This window comes from Pogona vitticeps, chromosome 12 (assembly GCF_051106095.1).
Source record: "Pogona vitticeps strain Pit_001003342236 chromosome 12, PviZW2.1, whole genome shotgun sequence".
NCBI lineage: Eukaryota > Metazoa > Chordata > Lepidosauria > Squamata > Agamidae > Pogona > Pogona vitticeps.
Window position 1 is genome coordinate 10204117 of NC_135794.1, and position 13608 is coordinate 10217724.

At 43.2% G+C, this 13608-nt stretch overlaps 1 protein-coding gene across 8 annotated transcripts in view; it reads right to left on the reverse strand.

The window, feature by feature from the left end:
• Nucleotides 1-13608, reverse strand: part of CPEB1 (cytoplasmic polyadenylation element binding protein 1) — an 80758-nt gene that overhangs the window by 21882 nt on the left and 45268 nt on the right. For all 8 annotated transcript variants that reach the window (XM_072982248.2, XM_072982253.2, XM_072982252.2 and 5 more), the window contains one exon: nt 6084-6301. In XM_072982248.2, coding sequence (XP_072838349.1) covers nt 6084-6301 — 218 coding nt within the window. The remainder of the gene's footprint in view (nt 1-6083; nt 6302-13608) is intronic.

Sequence of the window (13608 nt, forward strand, 5' to 3'; positions counted from 1 at the left end):
AGATGATGGGAAGAATGCAGGCAGAACTATGGGTTGTCATAAATGAAATTCAGACACCAGCTTAGGAAGGAATGTAAGGTCAGAGTACAGTATAACATGACTTTGTAGAAAGGGTGGGTCGATGAGGAGAGCGGAGAGTTCACTGGCCCTGCGAGCTGAATTGATGGCAACCAGGAAGGTTGTTTTAAAGGCCAAGAGTCTTTGCGGTGCTGTTGCCAAGGATTCAAAGGGTGGCTGTGTTATGCGGTTAAGGAAGAGCTGGAGCGACCATTGAGGAGCTGGTGTTTTGCATGGCGGGTGAATATTTCGTAGTCCATGCAAACATTGTTTGAGTGTAGGTTGTCTGAATAAGAATGCAGAGTCTGTGTTCTGAGGTTGATGAGCAGCTATAGATACCTTTAGTGTAGAGTGTGAGAGGCCTTGCTTGAAAAGATGTAGAAGGAAGGCAAGAACTGTGTCTAGCGTCACTGGAGCGGCAGGTAAGTTACGCGATGATGCAAATTTAGAAAAGATGTTCCACTTAAAATTACGCAAAGCTTTGGTCGAAGATTTGAGGGCATAGTCCAAAATCTGCTTTATTGAAGGAGTGTCCTCCAGGCGAACAGGGTGTACTGTAGAGGATGAAACTTCTTGCCCTGGTTGAGGGTCAGCAGATAGGGGAGCCGCGGAAGGCAGAGGAAATGAACAGCCATGGACAGGAGGGTCATGAACCATGGTTGGCAGGGCCACCATGGGGCAATCAGGACGGCACTAGATTTGTCTTGCCTGATTTTGATAATTGTGCACCAAAGGAATGGAATGGGAAGAAAGAGGTACAGCAGGCTCAGATTCTAGGTGTTCATGAAGACATCACCTTTGGATGCTGGTCCTAGTTCCACCCTGGAGCAATAGCAGTAGCATTTCATGTTGGCAGAGGAGACAAATACATCCACCTGTGGGGTACCCCAACGATGACATGGGCAGGCGAAACATGTTGTTGTCCAAAAACCACTCATGGCTGCACATGTGGAGTCTTGCTGAGGTGATCTGCGAGGGCATTGTCCTCTGTAAATATGTGAACTGCAACTGGGTAAATGTGGCGAGTGTAGCATCACTCCCACAGTAGGAATGTCAGGTAGAGGAGAGAGAGAGTGTGTGTGTTCCTCCATGTTTGTTTCTATAAAACAGGACTGCAGTGTTGTTGGTAGTTATTTGAACTCCAAATCCTGTGAGAAAGCTTTTGAAGGTGCAGAAAACTTTGATTACTGCGAGAAGCTCTAAATGATTGATATGCAGAGCACAGTCAGTGTATGGTCATATTGTTGCAGTGAGCTCCCTAGTCTGAGTGGCTGGCATCTTTGGTGACTTGAGCAGACAGGAGTAGAGGGCCTCTACTCAGGTTGTGAACGTTGGCCCACCAAGACCGAAGGATTGTCTGTCTCTCTTCTGGTAGAAAATCGTGGCCTTGGACCGAGTCAAGTACTGCCCCTATGTATGTGACCCTTTGGGAGGGGCTCAGAGATTGATTTGGAGAGGTTGATTTGAAGCCCTAAATCACTCAGGAGGGACAGGGTCAGATTGAGGTTGTGGAGCGCTTTGACACAAGACGGGGATACTAGGAGCCAGTCTTCTAAATAAAGGAAAACAATGACACCTTGGAGAACGAGATATGCTGCTACAGAAGCCAGACGTTTTGTAAAGACCTGTTGGCAAAATGGTATGGCTTTGAACTCACAGGTTGTTCCTTGAAAAGTGAACCTGAGGAATCTGCAGTGATCTAGACGTTAGTTTATGTGAAAATAAGCACCTTTTAAATCTATGACCGTAAATGAATCATCCTGTTGGAGTAGCTGGATGGTAGTGTCCATAAGAAAACGTTGTGGGGTGATGTAACAATTGAGGTGGTGGAGCTCTAAGATTGGTCGTAGTCCGCTGTCCTTTTTAGCTGTCCTTTTTTGGAAATGTAAAGTAACAAGAGTAAAATTCTGGGGCAATGTCTGCCTGTTGAACTAGAGTGATGGCATCTTTCTGTAGTAGGGAGCATACTGTATATCTCCTCTTCCAGAACGGGAGAAGGGGTGGTGCTTTTGAAGAGCCCTGTTGGTGGGAAGCAATCAAATTCGATTGCACAGCCTACACCGATTACGGTGAGGACCCAGGTGTCTGAAGTGATGCATCACCATGCCTGTAGAAAAGGTGCCAGCCATGTGTGGTAAGTATTTGGCATTGGTGGCGGTGGGGTAGCCGTGGAGGGTTGGGGAGTCATTCTGCTTTGTCTTCCTCTCAGGTCTACGGACAGACTGACATGGGCATTGTCTGGCAGTCTGCTGGTGGGAAGAGAAAGTAGGCGCATTGGATATGTGTGGCCACTGATGATCCACCTGAGGTCTATACTGTTGGTAAGTACAGGGGCGATGCCAAAAATCCCATGGGCAATACTGCTGAGTGTTATATGATCTTGCCACTTTCCTCAGTTTTTGAAGGCTGTCTAGAATTTCATCAGTCTTGTCATCTTAAATATTGAGGCCATTAAAAGGTAGGACTTTGGCTCTGGACTGTGCATCATCAGAAATACCAGGAAGGAGAGGCCATATTCAAATCTTCTGAAGCCACCTGGAGAATGGGTAGTACTTTGTTCCAAAGGTAGCGATGGTAGGTTCCAACTGCAGCTATATAATTAGCTACCTGAAGGAAGGCGGAGGTGAGAAAATAAACCCGATGCCCTATGACACCCAGCTTCCTCCCTTCATGGTTGTTGGGAATGGAGGCAGAGCTTTTGCGAGCTCTACTTTGTGTAGCACCCACAATAAATGAGTTAGGAAGAGGATATTTATTAAAGAGAAAGGTGGTAGTGGCACCATGGGTCTTACACAGGTTTTAGATTCTCCTGGAAATCTGAGGAACAGAAGATAAGTTTCTCCCATGATTCCTTTAATAAGTTTGAGAAGTGACAAGATGAAAGCTAGGCGAAGTGGTGGAGTCTGATCCTGCGTAATATCTTTGTAGACTTTGTCAGACTCTTCTGGTACTGGTTGATTGACAGCAAGGTCCATGACCTTAGCAATACGGAGAAATCAGCTGGGTGTATGATGTTAATTCCTCCGAAGGAGAGGGAGGGTGGTTCTCCACAATGTCTCGTGTGGGAATACTGGGTGGTAAATCTCCCCTGGTTTCGATATCAGAATAGTCAGTGTTGGTATCAAAATGGACAGGAAGTTGATCTGGAGATGGAGAAAGGTCCCGCCTAGCCGATACCGAAGGACAATTGGAAGGTTCCTCAGGTGGTAATGGGTAATGTTTACCCTTTGTTTTATTGGACTTTTGTAGGGACACCTAGTTGGCATCAGTATCAAGTGAGTCTGGAGGTGCGATTGTGTTCATTTGAAACTTGGAGCAGTTCCTCTTTTTTTGCGGGAAATAATGACTGAGACCTTTCTGAAACTTTAACAACTTTATTTTCATTAACTTTTGGCGATTCCACAACCGCTTCTAGTGGATCAGAACAGCTTAAATTTGGTAATTGTCCACAACGTGACGATGTAAACTTGGTTTATGGAGACAGACAATTCACTGGGGGGCTGGACCAACCCACTCCTGATCCGTAGGGTTTCTCAGTGGGGCACTCCGTACCACGCATATTGTCCCACAGCACAGATGTGGAGCCCAGTCTCCTTCTTTTGGGGGTTGGTTGTATGTCTGGTCCCACCAGATTACTTTCTTTCCACGTCCTCTTCCCCACAGAAAAACGACTACTGGCCATTCTAGTGTCTCAAACATTGTTTCTCCCTCTCCTTTTAATTCTGGATCAGGTAGTAGTCCACCAAGCTTCGAGTTGGGGAAATCTTTCAAAAGCCAGCACATTTTCTCATAGGTAGATTTGACTCCTTTCCCTTTTCTATCCTCCTTTACTCTTATCATCTCCCTTTCTGATACTGTATACTGAAAAACCTCTTCTCCCCTTTCTTTTATATCTTCTTCTCACACTGATACATTTAACTCCTCCTCTTTTCTTCTTTCTCCCTCCTCTACTAAACAGATCTCTACTTTTCCCCTTTCTTCTTTTGATTCTAACGCTCCCTTTTTCTCTATCATTACTTCTTTTTGTTCAATTATTTCTCCCTCCCTTTATTCCCTTCTCATGCTCAGGTGTTTCTATTCGTGAGGATGGCTCACGCTGTTCTTTTTTTCCTTTTTCTATCTCTCCTTCACAGTAGAATAAGCACTGAGAATGCCCGTCGGAAAGAGTTCTTTTATTCAGGCAAGATTAGCACCTCTTGAAGATGTCCAAAGAGGCCATAAAAGATATTACAGTGGTGCCTCGCTAGACGATAATCCGTTCCACTGAAATCGCTGTTTAGCAAAATCATTGTCTAGCGAAAAGCATTTCCCCATTGGAATGCATTGAAACCCGTTTAATGCCTTCCAATGGGGGAGAATTGTCGTTGTCTAGCGAAGATCGACCATAGGAAAGCCACTTTGCGAAACGGCGATCAGCTGTTTAAATCGCTGTCTTGCGAAGCTTAGGTCCCGAAAACACCTGTTTGCGAGTGCAGAGGGAGCTGTCAAAATCGTTGTTTAGCGAAAATCGTTTTGCGAAGAAGGGACCAAACATTGTCCAGCGAAATTCCCCCATAGGAATCACTGTTTTGCGAATCGCTATAGCGATCGCAAAAAGCCAGTGTCTAGCGAAAAAACTGTCATGCGGAGTACGTAACTGTCTAGCGAGGCACCACTGTAGTTTCCTCTCTCTCTCTCTCTGTCTTTTTTTAATCCACAAAATAGAGAACAGAATACGAGGGGGGTCCTGAAGAGATCGTACTATCTTTCTTTTTCTTTTCTACAGAATGAACAGAAGCTCTGTAGCCACGGTGCTGCTGCTGCTGCTGCAGCAGTGGTAAAAAAGGAACTGAGGCACTCTGTGCCATGGGCAGGGCAAGTCCTAATGGACATGTGTAAAAGCACTAGAAGTTTCTGAGAATCTTTGCGCAGGCATATGAAAACTTAATTTGTGTGCATGCACAGAGATGACAAATAAGAACCTATCACTATCTTATATTTTCATATGTGTGCTGTGTGTGTAGAGTAAGGGAGCTCCTCTACTGAAAGTATCAAAATGAAGGCTACATGCCTCTTGGAGACCATTTTTTCCCTTGAACAAACAAGTAACAGTTGTGGGCTTATTTACAAGGTTACCCTAGATACTAAGGCAAGGTAAGTCTCTAGGTTTTTTGCTGGTGGGGGGGAGCGTTATGTCAAGTCAACCAATAACTCACAGGGGATGAGATTTTAGCAGAAGCCAACTGGACAGGCTATCCTGGTGTACCCAATGTATTCGGCAATAAATTCTTCCCTCTTCCTTACTCCTTCCCTTTAAAAAAAACACCTATGTGCTGAATTTTACTGTCAGTACTATAACCACAAAGTGCAACAACGTGTTACCTGCTTAATCTCCTGCACACGAGTCCTGCAGAGCAGCGCACTACTTCTTAGGAGACCTGTAATGTCTACTAGTCTGTGGACAGCCCAAGGTCTAGCACTGTTGCAGACTTCCCATGAAATATAATATGAAACGCGACTACTGATGCAGATGCCATTCATTCTCTTAAAAGCAATGCTTTTAGCAAGCACAGTCCCCTAAATCCATCTGCACTTACTTGAGCATTCTCCCATTTTTTAGCACAGAAATATATGAAGCACCAGAACACAAGCTGCAAATCAGCCTGTTTTTGTTTATTTATTTATTTATTTAATTTATATCCCGCCTATCTGGACTGTAAGTCCACTCTAGGCGGCTTCCAGCATATAATAAGAATAAAATACAATTAAAAAACATGTGCATAAACATAAATAATAATTAACGTTCAGTCATTGAAAGAAAAGCAAAAGATTCATTGGCAGGCTGACTGTGTGGATACAGTGCGCTGAAAAGTCAGTTTTTGGAGGGGTAACGTCCTAACGACATAGCTGGCATCTCATCTATTTCCACTCTCCATAGCACAGGAGAGGAGAAAACCACATGGTATTCTCAAACGTTGTATTTCAACTCAGTAATCCCTCCGCGTCCACTACAGTAAGGAGACCAAACAAACCCACGTAAAACTTACAATTAAGTCTGAGAGATGGTCAGAACCAGAGCTGAATCCACTGGTGTCAGAGTCTGAGGGGCTGCTGGAGCGGGAATACAGGAGCGAACGGCTGCTATCCAGGCGAGAGCTCCTCAAAGCCGAGGCTGGAAGATTCTCTGTCAACTCAGAGCCAATGGGATCCAGTGGCAGGAAACCCAAGGGGGGCTTCCCCAGAGGATTGCTCAGCATGTTAAGAACTAGGAACAAGACAAAAAGTAATGACTTAGGTATAACGCCTTTTATTTCCCTTTGGATTAGATGATACTTGTGCAGTCCCCCTCCAAAACGAGAGGGAACAAAAGCCTCAGTGTTTAACTAAATGTGCTAAGATTCTTCAAAGTAGGTGCTTTATCTATTAACAAATACATTTATTTCAGTACTCCTAGCCACAAAGATTAAAAATGAATTGCTATATCCTAGTGTGGAGCTTTCCCAGCCCAGTAGCAACAGGGTCACTGGCAGACTGCTGGTGGTTTAAGAGTTCCTTTTCCAGATTCAAGGTGAGTGCAACCCCCACGCAATGAAACAAAAGTCTCTCATGCTCTGAAATTTTAAAAAAGGAAGTACTCAATGATGTAGCAGCAATCTGCTGCTCACAGTGACATCATTCGTTCTGTTCAGGCACCATATTCGGGGGGGCGGGGGCGGGATGAATAAGCCAATGTATATAAGCAGCTGCTTTAGCTTTCTTGCATGGTAGCTGCTGTTGCTCCATTGGCCAACACAGGCAGTATCTGTGCCCTATCATAGTTGAGCACTCAAGGGAAATCTTACAGAGCATTTATCACTAACTGGAATGCTGTATGATCCATGCTCAATCAGCAACTCAAACAGAGAAGACACATTAGCAGGCCCCACAGATGAGAACACCTGTCTTGCACCAAGAAAAAACTGTATGCAGCAAGTGGCAAGGTAGACTCATTACCTGGAAGACTACATGAAAATACCTTAATGCAAGGCACATACCTACCCACTTCCTAAAATTGGTACAGGCCACCAATACCTCCAACCTCATCATCTTGCTGTGCACACAGCTGTTCCAAAGCATCTTCTAAAGCAGACTGGGAATCATAGGGTCTGCCCTCAACCTATCCAAGATCCTAGTGGAATCCCCAGTCCTACTCCTAACAACAACAAAAAAGCTGAAATACGGACAATCCCCCAAAGGATATGGTTAGCCTTTCTCTCTGTTCCACCAATCTCACTGGTGCATTTCGTGGGGACACAGGAGAGGGCTTTGTCTGTCACTGATCTCAGACTCTGGAACTCCTTCCCTCTGGAGCCCAGGCTGGTCCCACCTTTCATAAAATTATAGAATAATGAGGTTGGAAGGGGCATATAAGGCCACTGAGACCAACCCCCCCGTTCAGTGCAGGAACACAAATCAAAGGATATCTAACAGATGGTTATTTAAATTTCTCTTGAATGCCTTCAGTCTTGGAGCACTCACCACCTCTCGAGGTCATTGGTCTTACTGCTCTCTAACAGTCTTACTGCTCTAACAGTTAGGAAGTTTTTTCTGATATTCAGCCTAAATCTGGCTTCCTATAGCTTGAGCCCATTATTACAATGTTCTGCACTCAGGGATGATTGAGAACAGATCCTCTGTATGATTGCCTTTCAAGTATCTGAAAAGTGCTATCATGTTTGATTGCCTGCTTTATTTTCTAAGTGCTTGCACAGTGACTGCTTTATAATCTGTTCCAGAATTTTCACTGGGATTGATGTCAGACTGACTGCTCTGTAATTCCCAGGTTCCTCTTTTTTTAAAACCCTTTTTGAAGATAGGGACAACATTGGCCCTCCTCCAGTCGTCTGCCATCTCACCCATTTTCCATGACTTCCAAGAAAATAATGAACAGTGGTTCTGAAAGTTCTTCAACTTGTTTCCTCGATACTTTTGGATGCAGTTCATCCGGCCCTGGAAATTTGAATTCATTCAAGATAATAAAGTATTCCTTGACTATTTGTTTATCAATCTCCAGCTGCAATCTTGTCCCCTCCACCTGCATTTCACATTTGTCTGGAGGTTCACAGTCTGGCCTTTGGGGAAAGAAAGAGCTAAAATAAGAATTCAGCGCTTCTGCTTTTTTTTTTAGTCTTGTTGTCATTTTTCCATCTTCATTGAGTAGCTGAGCCTCTTTTTCTTTCCTTTGTCTTTTGGTCTGCACATACCTGAAGAATGCTTTTTGTTGCTTTTAGTGTCTCAGCTCATTCACAACTTTTGCCCTCCTAATGCCATCTTTGCAATTCCTTGCTACTTGTCTGTACTCTTCTGATGTGGCCTGGACTTCTTTCCACTTCCTATACAGTGGTGCCTCGCATAGCGAGGTTAATCCGTTCCGGATTAACCTTCGCTATGCTGAAGCATCGCTGAACGGGGCAGCGATTTCCATTGGAACGCATTAAACATCGTTTAATGCGTTCCAAATGGGCCAAATGCTCACCGTTCAGCGATGCTTCAGGATGGCCGGCAGCCATTTTCGCGCCCTCGCCTCGCTTAACGAGGGTGCGAAAACGCTGCGCGCGGCCATTTTGGCCCATTTCCCGGCTTCCGGCGGCCATTTTGGCTGCCGAACAGCTGATCAGCGGGGGTCGTTTTGCGAAGATCGGTAAGCGAAACGCTTACCGGTCTTCGCAAAGCGAATTTTTCCCCATTAAAAAAAAACGTTGAGCGATCCTATGCGATTTCATCGTTATACGGTGCGCTCGTTAAGCGAGGCACCACTGTACATGTCTTTTTTTTCAGGTCCTCTCTGAGCTTTTTGTGAAGCCACACTGGCCTTTTTTGCTGTCTCCCATCTTTTTTCCCCTTGTGATTATTGTTTCTAGTTGTGCCTTTAAAATCTCCTTTTTCGAAACTCCCGCCTTTATTGGACTCCTTGTTTGTTTGCTTAACTTATATGCCTGTGATGACCTGTGTTTTTATGAGATGCTAGAATGGGTTTTGTAGTCATAATATTGTTTTGACAGCATCCATCTTGATTTAAAGTCTGCTCTGTAGTAGGAAAGTTTTTCATGCTGTTTCAGAGAAGCTTCGCTCTCTGGTTATCTCGCTGCTAAGATGAGTAGAGAGCAGAGACTTTCGTAGTCAAAATAATTCTGCCACAAAATATGATAACAACTCTCAAGCTCCCATGAGAAAGTTAGGCGGGACAACAAGACCCAGGAGGGGGTGTTCCTTATGAGGAGTTCTGGGAAGAAGAAGGAAGTTGGTAAGGAGTTGGAAAAAGATGGAGTTGGACTGAGAAAGGACAGACACGTGCTTTTTCCCAAAATGGATTCTAACTTTTGGATTATAACTGGTATCTAACTTTTCCTGGTGGATCATGGACTATGGAATCACAGGAACATAAGAATGACTATGCTTATGCATTATTCTAACTTAGAATGCTTTTAATTATTTTATTTTTCCAGCTGGAGTGGTGGGGGTGATCTGTCTGCCTTGTTATGAAAATGTTCCCAACTGAATTACTTTGCAATAATCTGAATTCTTTTCTGAACCATCCTTTTTTAAATAAAACAGTAATGATTTAGAATTGCATGCATTGGTTTCCTGAACAGACTAGTCTTTCTGATTTGGCCATGTGCATTTGCTACCTGATATAGAGCCCAGATTAGCCTGAGTTTAAACTCATGGATTTGTCTGTGTGTGTTGCTTTTCTTAATAAAGGAGGTGGATTTGAGGAAGAAGTGTTAGTCAGGGCCTAGCTGAGAGTCTTGGGCTCATCTTAGCTCCTAAAGGACTGACTAAACTTTGGAATCTCTCCATTCTCCGGCACCCCGGATCTCCTTGGAGATGGGGGATAGCTTACACCGCCCACACTACCCGAAGATCTCTGGGCAGCTTACAACATTTAAAATACAATAAAAAGGCAAAATAAAAGGGCAAAATAATTAAAATGCAATTAAAAATATATACTCCAAAAATTGCCACGAGACCCACAGCTGATATTATTTCAATTAAAAGCCTTTTGTTAGGATTCTTACCATGGGACCTTGCTTATTCTTGTTCTGAGTTTATTAAAACTAACTTTTAAAAAATCGAGCATACCTATGCGGGGGCTACACTCTACTTTAGTTTCCTTTGAAATCAGGTATTCTAGTAGAACATGGTCACTCTCGCCCAGAGTTCCCCCTTACCTGCCACTTCCTCCACCAAGTCATCTCAAGTGTGGTTGGAATCAACTCAAGGGTAACTAGTCTTCTAGTTTCATTTTCCACTTTTTGTAGGAGAAAATTATCATGCACGCAAGCCAGGTATTTCTTGCAAGGCTCATACATGGCAGAATTTGCCTCCCAACAGTTATCAGCAATCTCCCATCACTGCTACATTGTGTCTCTTTGAAATCCTTGCAATTTGTTTTTCAAGAGTTTCATCCGCATCCTCTCCTTGATTGGGCAATCAGTAGTAAACTCTAACTACCATGTTCCTTTTGTTTTTCGCCCCAACTACATTGATCCCGATGCTCTCAATGGGGCAGCCAATCTCCTCCTCCTGTATTTCTGTGCAGGAATGTGTATTTTTTAACATCTACTGCAATTCCATTTCCCTTTCTATTCTCTTTGCTGTCGTCCCACAAGCAGCCCAAGACCTTTCTGTTGAAGCAGGCTTTTTTTGTAGTGACTGGCTGTCTAAAGAGAGTTTTTAAATAGGACTGTTGTGTTTTCATTGTTGTTTTAAATGCATTTTTACAAATATTTTATCTGCTAATTTTAATACTATATTTGTTTAATTCTTTTAAAAATATTCCAATATTTTATTGTTTTTTGCTTCTAATGCTGTCTATTATAATACTGTAAGCCACCTTAGTTCTTTTTTAGGTGAGATATAAATATTTTAAATAAATAAATAACATTATATTTCCCCTCTGCATCTTTTAAAGGTGGGAATCGCCTTTTTCAAAACCTAATTGAAAAAGAGAGAGAGAAAGGCAGTAGTTCATTCCTTCACAAAGGTGACGTGCTGTTCCACTTCAAGGTACCCCCAGCCATTTCACTCCCCCGCCCTGCCCACTTGATGTTTATTGCCTGCAGTGTGTGTGAAAAGAATGTTTCCAGGTGCACAGATTCCCACATTTACCTTGACCCCAAAACTGGTGGCTTCTGTGCCTTCCGTTCACCAACTAGAGAGAGTTCCATCTGCCCTGAGCACAGTCCTCAAAAGAGATGGGGGTTAGATGTGGTCTCTGGACCCTCCACGGCTGACCATCCCCTGCTACTAACAACACTGGTGTTACACAGCAAGAACAGAATGTCTTGTGGTGCCCACCTTAAAGGCTTATAAACTGCTCCTTCCTTGTGATCAGAAAAATAAAGACACCTGTAAGTTTTGTGTTAAAATATATAGACAGATGCTCTACTGTGAGAAATCTGTTCAATTTTGATCTAATAGTTCAATAAATACCATGTGCATCTAACAACAGAGGAAGTCACTTTTTCTCTTCAATGAACTATTTCTGACCTTCTTAATTTCACATATGCATTTGATATGCAAATCTAAGTAGCTAAAATATTCAACCAGTGGAGCTCCTCCAACGTTCCCAACTACCTTCTCATCTGCTTCCTGTAATTATGCCCCTTGGCATACTCAGTGGGTACCTGCAGCCATTCATATCACATTTTAGGCATCTTAAGTACAACAAAAATTACAGCAACATGTATTAGCTGAATATACCGTATTTTTCGCACCATAAGACGCACTTTTCCCCCACAAAACGGGGGGGTGGAAAGTCTGTGCGTCTTATGGAGCGAAGAAAACAGATTATATTTTCCAGTTTTCTTCTCCTAAAAAAATTGGTGCGTCTTATGGAAAGGTGCATCTTATGGAGCGAAAAATACAGTAATCGAAAATGCTATTGTGAACTCTCCTACTATAGCCTAATGTCAAGTGACCATTTATTTCAGGTAACCAATCTGTTCTTGTCTGAACAAAAGTCCTAAGAGGCATGGCTCCTTCTGACTATTAACTGTTCCCCAAACTCAAAAAACACTTAAAGGAACAACAATTTGGGAGTGATCTGAAGGCAACTAATGCTGCAGTCGGAAGAATTTTATTTGAAGGGACTTAAGAAGCTGCAGGACAGATGTTGCAAATGCATTGACTTCCTGGAGGAATATGAAAAATAGTGTGGCAGTTACAGCTTCCTAGCTCAATTTTTTCTGGGAAAGGCTCAATACTTATCAGCACCCTTTAACTGCTGGATAGCTTAGTGGTTTAAGTATCTGACTATGGAGCCAGAGGTTGATTCCCCACTGGGTCTCCCAAACCAGCGCTGGACTCGATCAACATCCTTTCCAGCTCCGCTAAGATTAATAATAATCTATAAATACATTTGCCCATGGTAAGTAGCATCTTCTTTGTTAATGCCAGTGTATACTGCATTTCTGGTTGTAGCAGCACAATTCCTAGGCTAACAAATATGAGGATGCTCTATGCTAATCTAGTGGTTGTTTACACAACTCTAGAGTAGTACTACTGCATAATGTGCATCATGTGCAATCACATATGAGTCAAGCTTCTACAATGAATTTGCCTTATTTATTCTGAACCCAATTTTTTTTGGCCACAGGTATCAAATCTGGATTTCCTCAACACAAAACCTGAAACACATCTGAGCTGTTTTCAGCATTTCCCTGCTGCCAGACTTTGGCATCTGTTCAGACCTTCAAGCAAAGAATAACAAACCCTAGAGAGAGAGATCTCTAATCCAACCAAATGCCTGCAACTGATCTTTTTTGATCCTAAGGGACACGTTACTGTGCAACTACGAAGTCAGCATTAACTGAACATTGATATTTTAGACACCAAAATTGTAGTTCTGCTTTAGGCTGAAGGCTGAAACAGCTTGCCTCAATTACAGAGCATCGTCATGCCTTCATCATGCCTTCATCCCACATCCACCTGGGTGCCCTACAGATGAGAACATTTTGTTCGTGCAAGTAGCTTGTGCCTGGGTGGGTAAGGGTCTGCATCACGATGAGAAGAAGAGAGAGGAGAGTTACAGTCCTCCTCCCTCTACCCCACAGTCCTGGCTACCCCACACTCTGGCCTCTTGGAAAATGGAAATCCTGTATCACAAAGGATGCAATCTAGGTAGTCTGGTCCACAAACAATGGCAGAAACCGTCTCTGAGTCTCATTTTGAAATGGTGATTACAGGGCGGGGAATGTCAGGCCTTCCAGATGTTGGGCCGCAACTTTCTTCAGCCAATGGGGAAAGGCAATAAGAGTTGTAAAGCCCTGTATCCCCTGGAGAGCTGTGTATTCCTCATAATAAATATAAACTAGATGTAGCTTCTTAATCAGTCCTGGCATGGAGCCAGCTCTACATGTGGCAATAATTTTCATTTGTTCTATTTTTATCATGGACTGGTGGCATTCAAACACTGCAAGAGATGAAGAGTTTGTCTCTAGGAAACGTGAAGCAACACACTCCCTCCCCTTCCTTATTTATTGTACATATACTTTTGCCTTGTCTTTTAAGCATATTATCTACACAGTC